At 41.3% G+C, this 12,827-nt stretch overlaps 1 protein-coding gene across 1 annotated transcript; it reads left to right on the top strand.

Annotated features, from left to right (window-relative positions):
• The first annotated feature begins 297 nt into the window (after nt 1-297).
• On the top strand, nt 298-12,275 carry LOC132768185 (hepatic lectin-like). Its single transcript, XM_060763848.2, has 6 exons — nt 298-404; nt 5,664-5,762; nt 7,332-7,406; nt 7,806-7,957; nt 9,552-9,664; nt 11,921-12,275. Exons 1-6 carry the CDS (start codon nt 362-364, stop codon nt 12,084-12,086), a joined length of 648 nt encoding a protein of 215 aa, XP_060619831.2. The 5' UTR covers nt 298-361; the 3' UTR covers nt 12,087-12,275.
• The last annotated feature ends 552 nt before the right edge of the window (nt 12,276-12,827 follow it).

The raw sequence follows: 12,827 nt of genomic DNA, 5'->3' as shown, positions 1-12,827 counted from the left end.
AAATTAAGAAGGTCCTGATCAGTTCCTGTTATACAATTGCAAGGTTGTACTAGAGTCTGATTCATCAAACATGAAATGCCCTTAAAATGCATTCTTACTCATTTTATTTATATCCTGCATCCATTACAAAAGCCTAGAGAAGATAACAGTATCTGCCATGGGAGGAGCTTTTAAAACTGGGTATATTGCAGGAAACAGTGGTCTGAATTATATTAGAAAATTAGGGATGAGGTCTGGATCTTCCCCAATTAATAAGTAATCTTTTAGATAAAGCATCCCACAGAAATTACAAAATCCTTGCTTTAGAAAGTGTTTCAAAACAAAACAAAAAACAGCCCCTTCCAGCACACACCTTTTCAAAATGGATGGAGAAAGGTTTCCAGACGCGTTTCGGTCTTACCGAGGTAAAACTTCTCTATTTGTAATTGACGTTTTGTGTCTCACAAAAAGATTGTACATATTTTAGCTGAAAAATCCCATTCCCCACCAGCTGCCTTTTAAAAGAAATTAGCTGTGGTGGTTCTTTTCTGGATCACAGTTGTAGCAACCAAAGGTGCAGTTTGCCTGGTGCCAACACAATGGCCTTTTCAGTGATGTCTTTTATTCTCCATTATCTGAAAAATTGGTTTGATGTAATGAAATCTTTTATCTATTATGCTTAACAGCTATTGTGTATTTTGTTTACAGTCTTCATTATTGGTCTTTTTCTGTGTATGTACATACCACAAGATACCTTGAATATTTTAAAAAACTGGAATCAGGACTCAAATTATTTGGTAAATATGTAGAAGTGTGTGATCAGCTTTAGTGATTACTCATTTAACAAATCAGTGTACCCATTCCTCCTCGTCTTCCCCAGATTCCTCCCTGACCAGAGGTTGGACATCGCTAGGGTTATTTCATCTATAGAGATAATGATACTGTATTCCATGCAAATCAAACTATAAGGCTTTTGAAACCAAGACCTTTCACTACACTTCTTTCCTCATTTTGTTTAACCTAGAATAACCAGCTGTAAGCAGCTGTACTCACTTTTCTCCCTGTTTTTCATTACATGTAATAATAATAACAACTTCTTTATTTTTGTACCCTGCCTCCATCTCCCCAAAGGGACTCGGGGCGGCTTACATAGGGACAAGCCGAACAGACATAGATTAAAAACACAAAGCAATGAAATAAAACAACATCATAATAACATCAAACAACATAATAAAACAACCAATAGCCTGAACACTAATAAATACTGAACTCGGAAGGTAGGAGCTTGTGCAATATAGTTTCAAGACAGGGGCTGGTGGAGAAGTACAAGATACGTATGCAATATTCTAGTGATCTTTCAGATTTCACAGTCTCAGTTTATTTATTTATTTATTTATTTATTTATTTATTTTTGGAAGTTTTATATACCGGTCTTCTCACCTCCGAGGAGGGACTCAGGCCATTCACAACATGCGTTCATATACAGTAATATACAAAACAGCACAATGCATCATCATTATACATTAAAATATAAGTACAATAAAAACATCACCACCATCAGTTCAACTCTTTAGCACATCTTCCCTGGTTACCTTCTGAATCCAGGAATTTCTGAACATAATTTTTTTTTCAAAGCATTATAACTCCACAAAAGCGATACCATGTCTAAAAAGTGTCTGTGTGGGAAAATATATATAATGGGTCCGGTTTGGACCGGGTGAACAGTTGGAGTGGGTGACATTGGCTATTGGGAAATCTAAACAATAATAAGTTTTTGTTTTTGTTTTTATTAACAAAGTGTACACATTATAACATAATTATTGGTATATAAAGCCACTAATTAACAGTAGTAATTTTACATGTTCTAATAATAGCAAAACATGTGTATCCTATTTGAAAGAAAACTTTCCGACCCTACAACAGGATAGAGTTTTACAATATTTTGTCTTATCAAAGCTCTTAAGAAGCAATATATATTTATAAATGTATATAGGTATTATTTATGTAAAGTACACAAAGATGACCTAATCCTATAACATTCTTCTTTCTGTTAATGTATTTTTAGTCACTCAACACCATTATGGTCCACTTAAAATATTTTACCTATATATTCTGTGAAAGGCTTCAAATTATTTTGAAAACATTGTATTGTTTTATTTTGTAAGGAGACATGTCGGAACTCAGATGCCTTAAAGAGCCAGACACAATAATGTAAACAAATCAACAGTTTATTAAGTCAAAGTAAAAAAAACTTCCTTCAGTGTCTCTGGCCAAAACTCAAAGTTTGCAGCTTTAGAGCTTGAAAAACGAACTAAGCAAAAAAATTGGATTAAACTGGCAAATAATCTGGATTAAATAAGAGTTCTAGCAAAATGCACCAAAATCACACAGTTCAAAGATAAACAAAACAAAACGCTGTGAAGAGAAGCCATCGTCCAAAAGCAGTCCAAGGTCGAAGAAGTCCCAGTTGAAGATATTAAAGTCCAAAAGGCAGCAGCGGCGTCAGTAAACAGTCCATGGTCAAGGAGAGGGGAAATCCGCACTTATGAGAGTCCAAGCCGGTCAGCACATGAAGAATACAGCAGCCTGCAATTCCAGGACCCAAGCCCAACAAGAGAAGTGGCAGCAACAAAATCCAAGGCACATAACCAACACTTTGCCTACTGCAAAGTTCCATACTTTCAGAGCCTTCATTTATCCTACAACTCATCATCCGTTGATGAGCTGCCCTCCACCCTTTCCTCATCCCCATCAGCTGTCTTACCCATTACAGCTGAGCGCCAACACCCATCTCTCCAACTCTTCCACCTCTTGTCAAGACTTAAGTCTCCCCATGAATCCCTGGTATCTCCAGATTGCCAATCCCCAGAAAAACCCTCAAACATATCACTGGATGTGGGTTGCATGCACACATTCCTGACTTCTTGCACTTGAGTCCAATCCAATGGTTCCTCTTCCTCCTCACTACTCCCAGACCCATTACTTCCAGTAAAGCCCATAAAATCCTCATTTTCAGTGGGAGCACTAAGAAAGTCCCGGATCCTTTTCCTTTGACGTTCCTCGTCTGATTCCTGCTCCCAAGTAATCCATTTGACACCTCTACTCCCATCTTCTTCCTCCTCCTCACACATTTCACTCTCTGAGAAACCTTCGAAGGAGTCTTCGTCTGTGGGAGACATAAGTATCTCCCGGATACACTTCCTTTGTTGTTATTCTTCTTCTAACACCTGAGGACCTTGTTTCCCTCCTCTACTACTCCCACTAGTAGTAGTATCGTTGCCAGCAGACTCTACTACAACAAGACAAGTTCATTTATCAAATTCTTCAAAGTTTAGTAGTTTGCTCAACCATTCACTTACAGATGAAATAACTATTTCCAGAGTCTGGCATAAAGTATTCGAGCAACTGTTATAGCATTTTGAAAGAAAACTGCATTTTTAATAATAATTTGTGACATTATTTGTTAATCTCAACAAAAATATCTCTGGTAAAAGTGGAATGTTCAGTTACAAAACTATTTGGATTGTTTCCTAAACATAAGCATCTGTAACGAAATAGCTAATTATAATGTACGTTTTAAATGTGTGCATTGATGTTGTGATATAATAGGTACTGGTCAACATTTGCTGTGCTTGCCTTAGAGAATTCATTGCCGTAGCGACGGAGCCAGCTGTTAGAATGTATCCAAGTTAGAGACGCCAAAGGGGAGGAGCTAACTGCCACCTGGCAGGGGCAAGCATTTTAAAAAGTGAGTTTGTTTTGGTCAGCGGAGCAAAGTGGAAATTGGATTCTGGTGTGTGGAGAAACTAAACCCAGTGGTTTAGGTCTTCAGCTTGTGTGTTTAGGGAGTCAATTGGACCTGTTTAAATTAGTAATTAGCTCATGAGCTAAGGGGAAAAGAAACCCCAGTAGTAATCTATAACTGCAGCTGAAGGGGTATCTGGCCCTACCCACTGTGCTGGCCAAACCTTAGACTTGGTTTTCTGTCTGGAATGGGAGAATGGTGGCGGTGTGGAGGAGCTGACTATCACTGTTGCCATGGACCGCTCATCACCTGCTCAGGTTTAGACTCACTGCATCCTCTAACCTCTGCAGGGGTGGAGGACCCATTAAGATGGTCTGCCCCAGGAGGTTTATGGATCCTGATGGCTTCCTAACGACTCTTGGGGAATTTCCCGCCACCTTGGCTGGTGATCCCGTTGATGCTCTGGTCACTCTCTGGAATGGGGAGATGGCCAGGGCAATAGACACGATTGCTCCGCAACTACCCCTCTCAAGTAGCCGAACTAAACCAGCTCCTTGGTTCAATGAGGAGTTGGCAGCAGTGAAGCAAAGGAAGAGGAGTCTAGAGGGCATGTGGCATTTGGATCTGAGCGAGCCAAATCGAACACGGCTTGTTGCCTTTCTAAGGTTATATGCCGTGGCACTAAAGGCTGCAAAGAATTTTTTTCTGGCAGTCAATATTGCGTCTGCAAGGAACCGTCCAGCCAAGCTGTTTCGAGTTGTCAGAGGCCTATTTAATCCCACTGTCCAGGATGGGAGCCCTGACAACTCGACAGCCTGCTGTGAAGCATTTGCTCAGTTCTTTGAGGACAAAGTCACTTTGATCCATTCTGGTCTGGACACCATGTTAACGGCAGTCTCTGAGAATGTAACATGAGCAACTGCTTGCCCGATTTTGATGGATTCATTTCAATTGGTGAAACCCGAGGATGTGGACAAGATACTTGGAAGGATGAGAGTGATCACATGCATCCTAGAGCCCTGCCTATCCTGGCTTTTAAAGGAAGCCAGAAGGGGATTGGCCGAGTGGGTAAAGGTGATGGTTAATGTCTCCCTCCAGGAAAGCAATATTCCAGCGAGCTTAAAACAAGCTGTGATAAAACCGCTGTTGAAGAAACCATCACTGGAGCCCACTCAATTCGTCAACTATCAGCCTGTTTCCAATCTCCACTTTTTGGGCAAAGTCCTGGAATGTGTGGTAGCCTCACAACTCCAGGTATTCTTGGAAGACACGGATTATCTGGATCTGGCACAGTCTGGCTTTATGCTGGGACATGGTACTGAGGCAGCCTTGGTCCCCTAAGTGGATGATCTGCGTCGGGAGCGAGACGGGGGGGGGGGTGTCCCTGTTGATTCTGCTGGCCCTCTCAGCGGCCTTCAATACCGTTGACCACGGTATCCTTCTGGGACACCTTGCGGGAATGGGCTTTGGAGATACTGTTCTGCAGTGGCTCCGGTCCTTCCTAGAGGATCGTTGCCAGATGGTGTTATTAGGAGACGCCTGTTCAACCCCACAACCCCTGGGGTTCCTCAGGATTCAATACTGTCTCCCATGTTGTTTAACATCTATATGAAGCCGCTTGGGGAGGTCATCCGGAGTTTCGGGGTGCAGTGTCACCTGTATGCAGATGATGTCCAACTCTGTCAATCCTTCCCACCTACTACTAAGGAGGCTGTTCAGGTCCTGAACCGGTGCTTGGCTGCTTGACTCCTGGTCAGTCAAAAGGCTGAACAGGGCATAGGGTTACAACCTGTGTTGGATGGGGTTACACTCCCCCTGAAGACGCAGGTTCGCAGCTTGTGTGTGATCCAGGACTCATTGCTGAGCTTGGAACCCCAGGTTTCGGCAGTGACCAGGGGAGCATTTGCACAGTTATCTCATTCTCTCCTTTCTTTCAAAGGGAAAACTCTTATTCAAAGGCCATTATGCCCAACCTACGTACTGCTGGGTGTCTCTTACTTTCTGGTTGTCATTGGCTTAGCAGTGGCTCTTTCAAAAGGTATGTCTCCTCCCACCCTATTATAATATAAACTGATACATTTTCATTTGTAGAAGAAACTTTGCTGGTATTAGGGACACAGTGTCACCACCAAAGTGAAAAACCACAAATAAAGAAATTGCTATTTTTGAATGAGGGAACACCTCCCTGGAGATTTTTAGATCTTCTAGCAAGTTTCATAGAACCACATTGGAGAACCTAGGGATTCCTAGTAAGTTGTTCTCTCTAGAAATCTCTAGGTCCCCCAGCATAGCTAAAATAAGTTGACCAGATAGTTGCAGTGGAGAATCTAGCAATTCCTAGAGGGAACATTTTAAACCAAATCTACAGAAGTCAAAAAGGCAAATATGGAGGGATGCCTGTGCAGATGGGAACAAAGCATTTTCCATTCTTTCATCTGAATGGAAAAAACAATTGCCCCATAAGAGAACATAAGAAAATCCCAGGACGTTGTTACACTATATAATTCCGGCAGTATCATTCCACTTTAATTGCCATGGCAACATTTGATGGGATTCTGGGATTAGATGTTGAGGGCCTTTAAAATCCTCAGAGAAAGGAGGGGGGAGGAGTGCTTCCCTAGTGCTTCTGACCAAACTACAAATCCCAGGATTGCATAGAACGGAACCATGGCAATTACACTGAAACCATATTTCTGTAGCTGTGTGGTGTGAATAGGTCCCCAGATCAGAGAACAATCTTGTCCAGTTTTCTTTTTCCTACAGTAGCCAACCAGATGTATCCATGGGAGACCCAGAGACAAGCATTAACACAAAAGCATCTTCCCACTCTGTTATCCAGCCCCTGGAGGATATATGTAAATATCCAACATCATGACTAGCCATTAAGAACCCTGTTTTCCATCAAGGCTGAAGCTGATAGTTCTTGTTCACTAGACAAACAGAACTCTGTGCTGATCTACTTCACAGGGTTGTTACTAGATGGGGGGTCGGATATGTACAGTACAGCAAAGACTTGTAAGCAGCATGATGTAATGATTTTAGTTTAGGATTACAACTCTGGAAACCAGGATTAAATTATCTGCGCAGCTATGAAAATTCATTGGGGGGCATTGGGCAAGTCACATTTTCTCAGTCTCAGAGGAAGGCAAAAACAACCTTCTCTGAACAAATCTTGCCAAGAAAAAAAACAATGATAGGGTTGCCTTAGGGCTGAACAACAATAGGAAAGGCAAAATATAAATTTACCTAATGATGATCTGTGAAGACTGCAAGTCAGTTGTCAACATTCCTTATGTTTTAAAAAAAAGCAAATAGTTGGTTACTGTAATCTGGAAGATAAAAAGGGAAAGGTTTAACAGTTCAGATGATGGGGAAATAAATAAATAAACCCAGGAATACTTTGTTCAAATTCTGTTCACATGCCAAATGTTTCCCTTTTATGCATAAAGAAATTTTGGCAACTGAACAGTCAAAAACAAAATGAGAAGAAAGGGACATTTAAAAAAAATGGTCCCACTCATAAACGAGAGAGCCAAATTTGCAGGAAAATAGTCGGTGAAAGGAACATTCTGACGCAAGCTTCTTTTCCTCGCTTCTACAATTCCAGTAGCAGCAGTTTCATCAGAACTCAGGAAGGTTAAAGATGATCTTGCAAAGGATCCCTTTGGCAATGACTTCCACCGTAAGTTTCTACCAACTCCTTTACAGGGGCTGTTCCCTCCTCCTCTTCCTCCCTCCTCCACCTGACATATTTTGGTTTCTTTCCTGTAACTTTCAAATCAATTTCAGGAGACGTACTTTTCAAGCGATCGGAAGTGAGGGGACCAGCTTCAGGACACACCACAAGGACTTTTGCAGTTTTTGTCTACATATGGGCTTAGGAAGATGTTTTATGGGGGCATATTCAACTGGCTCACAGATTTAGGAAGTTTTTGTTCAAAACATGTAACGATTTCCATAAACTAGTCCACCCAAATGATACTTCTTGCCAACCCCAATCACTATCCTCTTATTATGTTAGACTTCTTTGTTTCTCATAAAGTTTTGCTCAATATCAATTCAAGTCTTTTTCTTTGCTCAGTGTTTCCATGTGGCGCCAACACCAGGCAATGGGAATATTTCTCTGGGAAATGCTACTACTTTTCCCTACAGGCAGTTCCCTGGCATCAAGCAAAAGCGGATTGTGAAAGGCAACAGTCTCAATTGGTCATCGTTGATAGCCTAGCAAAACAGGTAAGAAGACAACAAAATGCTTATGGCCTTTTAAGCAAAGGGGAGTACATGATTTAATAATCAAAGAGATGTATATGTAATCATAGGTGATCCCTTATAGCCAAGTGTGATTGTCTTCCAGAAGTAGTCTTGGTGGTTGGTCCATAAATGACTAGAGACCTATTCTGGATCCGCATGATCTTTCACACTGAGAACATATATTTCCAGATGAAAAGAAGTCCTGATGACAATTTACTTGATGTGCACATTTCTCTGTTTTGCCCTTTATTCATGCCTCTTCAAAATCCACAGCACTTTTGGTAACAGCTGACCTCCAGTTACAGCATTGATACTCTTCCATCACCAACTTCACTGGAATGGCCATGTTGTCCAAATGTCCTATCACTGTCACCCAAAGCAGTTACTTTTCTCTCAGCTCAATAACATAATACAAATAGTGGACAGCAAAAGAGATTAAACAAAAGACTTAAATTAACCTTAAAATGTGGAATAAACACTGAGAACTGGGAAGCCCTCCAACGTTGTAACTGAAGAGGCCTGGGCAGGGGATGAGATCGGCCAAATGGCCTGAACCTGACCCGTCTAGGGCTTTAAAAATCATAACCAGTACTTTGAATTGTGCCTGGAAACAGACTGGCACCCAGTAGAGCTGCTGCAATGGGGGTTGTCCGCTCTCTGCAACCAGCCCAAGCGAGCAACCTGGTTGCAGATCTTTGGACCAACTGAAGTTTCCAAGCGCTCTTCAGAGGCAGCCCCACGTAGAGCACATTGCAGTAATCCATTTTAAGTATAACTCCAGCCAAAAACATATAGCATATATAGCAAATGGATAGCATGAGGAAGGGTTAACACCCCTGTGGTGTTTGCTTTACTGCCTATGCCTCTGTTTAGAAGACTTCACCTCACTTTCTGTCCCTGTGTTAATTGGATTTTGAAAAAGTTGGCTGACTGTGGAAACAAGGATTGGCAAGAAAGCTTCAGTGGAGACACCTTTTTCCCTATGGTAACCCTTCCAGGAGTGAATTTCCCTTCTGAGGGATAGATTTTTCTCCCTTCTTGTTGTCTTAACTATGAGTCATTTGTAAATCAGATGTTTGTAACTCATGGACTGCCTGTATATTTAAAACATAAATTAATTTCATGTAAAGGCCTGGATCCAATATCTAAGGCATTTCATTATGAATATGCAAGTATTCTAAAATGCAACTCCACCCCCCACCCCCCGAAATACAGATTCCGAACCTGTATTACTGATTCTCAGACTGCATTACTGACATTCCCGGGTAGCCCTGGGGAATCCCAAATATTACATATTTGCCTTTGATCCTGCCAGTGTTGCTCACTCCTGTATAATGAAGAAATTTATTTTTGGGAATATACCCTTTACAGGGCTACATGAGACTGCTGCCTCCCCGTTGTTTTTCATTAGCCTCATTTTGGCTCAGATTGTATTGTCACTTGCCCTTGAGTTTGCTATTATACAGAGTGGATAAATTTCATCCACCTTCTTTATTTTCTTTTAATAAGTCAGAGATAATATTCCCCTCCTTCCATTCTCTATGTAACCACAGAAGTCAAAATTCCTTTCTTGCAGAATTTCCTAGAGACTCGAACCAGGAATGAGCGGTTTTGGATCGGACTCCATGACCTACACACAGAAGGAGTGTGGAAATGGCTAGATGGCAGTAACTATATCACAGGTTTCAAGTATGTACTAGTCATGGGTCTGAAATTTGTCCCATTCATTTCATTCGTGTTTCTGTTTTGTTCCATACATTTGGATGGCATGAAACAGAAAGGTCCTTCCTGTAATGAAAATGCAATTGATAGGAAAGACAGGCAAGCCTGCCTTTTGGATGAATTGCGTGGGGCATGGCAGGGCCTGCAGCCAAGCACCAAGTAAGGAGTGCTCCTTACTCAACACTCGGCTGCAGGCACCCCAGTGATTTGGACCTATGTGTCTGGGTCTGGCAGGGCCTGCAAGCCAAGCACTAAGTAAGGAGATCTCCTTACTCAACATTCAGCTGCAGGTCCTGCCAGACCAGGGTGCGTAGGCTGGGAAACCTGCACCCATAGGCCCAAAATGTCCATGGGTTCAGCCTTTACGCCTACATGCCCTCACCTGGCAGGGCCTGCAGCCGAACGTCAAGTAAGGAGTGCTCCTCACACAGCATTAGGCTGCAGGCCCTGCCAGGCCTGGGTACATAGGCCCAAAGCCTGCACCCGTAGGCCCAGGTGCATTGAGCCTATGATTGAAGTCCCCCCACCTAAAAAAATGAAATGAAAAATGAAAAACAAATATCAGACCTCCTGATTTCGGGAGATTCAGATGAAACCAGATCGGGGGGCCCACTGAAAGCTGAACTCGAAACGGATCAAGGTAAGTCCCGAATGCACAAGTCTTGTATGTACCAGGCAGAAAAACCTTTTCTGACCACGAGGGATAAATTAACTGAGTGAGAATGCCAAGCTTGCTCTTTACAGTGTGAGTGTGTGTTTGTCCGTGTGTATGTGCACATGCGTGCATGAGCACACCTTCAAGCCATCTGTCAGCTTAGAAAAACACAATGAATTTCACAGGGTTTTCTTGGTCAATGAATACTCAGAAGTGGATTCGCCAGTTCCTTCCTCTGAAATATAGCCTTTCACACCTGGTACTCACTTGTAGTACTAACCTAGAGATGACCCTGCCTAGCTTCCAAGATCAGATGGACTCTGGTGCCTCTAAGATATTTGGGACTTAGATGAACTTTGCAGAGTCCACTATTAATCTATCAATTCCTGGCTTGCAATGAGATCTGTACACACAGACACAAATCCATTTGGGGGGAAAGTTCAACTTTGGAATTATATTTTGCCTTTATTTCAATGAGACTCAAAGCAGCTAACAACATGTTTGATACAGTATTTGTTTATTTGTTTGTTTAGAGTATTTAAATCTGGTCTTCCTCCCTGTTCTCAGACTCACACCATTAAGCACCTCATTCACATTATAAACCCCTTTGCTTGTCTCTCCCTTTCCTACCTTTCTAGCACAGTTTCATTCGGATTTTAAACCCTTTCTTTCATTGCTCCATTCCACACCTTTCTACCATTAAACATTTCATCCAGATTTTAAAAACCTTCCTCCACAAAGCAGGAGACTCAATATAGCTTGCTACTTATTAATGAAATGTAATTAAAATTACTTTTTAAAAAGTTTTAAAAGTGATGTGTTTAAACAATGACAAAATGCATACAGTTGAAAAATACCGCCCACAAATTGTCTGTTTGGACAGGAAAATCATTTTCCTCCCTAGCTCCAAAATTTTGAAAGCAATGTACAAAAAACATAAAATATACAAAATACAAACGTTACTGCGCACAGTTAATTGTCCTTCCTCTTTTGCAGGTTATGCATTTGCGAATATTTCAAAGTATTTTGATTTAAAATTAGAATAGTTGACAAAACTACAACTAAAAAACTGCATGCACACATACACACATACACTTTTGAACAATACCTTCTAATTTCCATACGGTAATTGTTCCCTATTCTATTATTCCCTCCTCCCACTCATCCCACTGCAGTGACTGGCTGTCTCTTGGATCAAAAACATTCTTATATAACCATGTCCCTCCTTCTGGCAAAGCATTCTCTGATTCTTTGCATATGATTATTCATAGATTTCTGTATTTGTCACTGCTGCCTCCATTGCTGTATCTCAAAAATATGTTTACTGGATTCATAGGTCCTCCAGAGCAATTCTATGGTCAACCTCTGATGGACGTTGACCCGAGAATCATGCTGGAGAACCTGCAAATATCTGGAGAAGTATTCTCTCACGTTAAAAAAAATTAGAACCGCAACAACCAGTATACCTATATTCATGGTTTTCTGACAAGTGCAGAAATCCTTTTGGTGTATTCTCAATGGGCAGTATTTGTTTTTGGAAGACATTCAGCATCTTGTTCTCATCACAGGAACTGGAAGACAGGGGAACCCAACACTTATTTAAACCGCGACGAAGACTGTGGTCAACTTTGGATCAACGGGGAATGGAATGATTTCACCTGCAATTCCAATAGCTACTATGTCTGCGAGAAGACTTTGCCAACCAAGTCTACATCTGCTCCCAAGAGGGCTTGAGTACCTGCCACCCTCTTTGCAGAAGCACCTAAAAATAATAGGCCTTAGACCTACCCAAGAGTTACTGCTAAATGCAGGAGATACAAAGCAAGCAGATGTTTCTCATGTGTTTTCATCATGTTTGTTAATAAGAAAATTCAGATTTTTGTTCAGAAATAATCAAAAATAAAACATTATGTTTTGCCATTAGTTCCATTAACAGCATTATGTAAAAGGGCTCACTAGAATCACAAGATGCAGAAGGAATTGTTACAGATATTCACAACTACACAAATGTGCATTTCTAAGAACTGAAAGGGGAGAATTTCTCCAGTGCAAATGGAATGAATAAACAGGGTTCGGGATGTGGCTTATGTGGCAAAACTAATTTACAGCCATTCTTCCTCCCTTGTGGTTTTGAGTTTTAACGATGTGAAAGAAATATGAGTTGCAGTCAAGAGTCTTTGAGATAGTCCATGCTAGTACCTCTCACATCAGAGACAGTAAGAAATCCTGACTGAACATGTTGCCAAAAAGCTCTTGGGACAGTTTATATGCAATCGGTTTAAAATGGGTATGGTGGAGATAGCCCTTGCCTGCAGGCTTACAATCTGAAAAGATATGGGACAAAGTGTTAAGGAACAAATGAAACCATATAGTCCTGGAACAACCCTGCTCCGCACTATCTCCTGCAGCTTCCTGCTATTGAGAAAGATAGGAGTCTTTCAGTACAACTGCTTATATAAAAATAAGGCTTTGGCT

Source organism: Anolis sagrei, chromosome 2 (genome assembly GCF_037176765.1).
Source record: "Anolis sagrei isolate rAnoSag1 chromosome 2, rAnoSag1.mat, whole genome shotgun sequence".
Taxonomy (NCBI): Eukaryota; Metazoa; Chordata; class Lepidosauria; order Squamata; family Dactyloidae; genus Anolis; species Anolis sagrei.
This window is presented reverse-complemented; position numbering and strand designations above follow the sequence as displayed.

Excerpts from the sequence above, each read along its gene's own strand:
- LOC132768185 (XM_060763848.2), top strand. The coding sequence starts at position 362 with ATGGATGGAGAAAGGTTTCCAGACGCGTTTCGGTCTTACCGAG. Across the intron at positions 5,763-7,331 it reads AGCAGTGGCTCTTTCAAAAG|TAGCAGCAGTTTCATCAGAA; the intron begins GTATGTCTCCTC and ends CTACAATTCCAG. Across the intron at positions 9,665-11,920 it reads AACTATATCACAGGTTTCAA|GAACTGGAAGACAGGGGAAC; the intron begins GTATGTACTAGT and ends TTCTCATCACAG.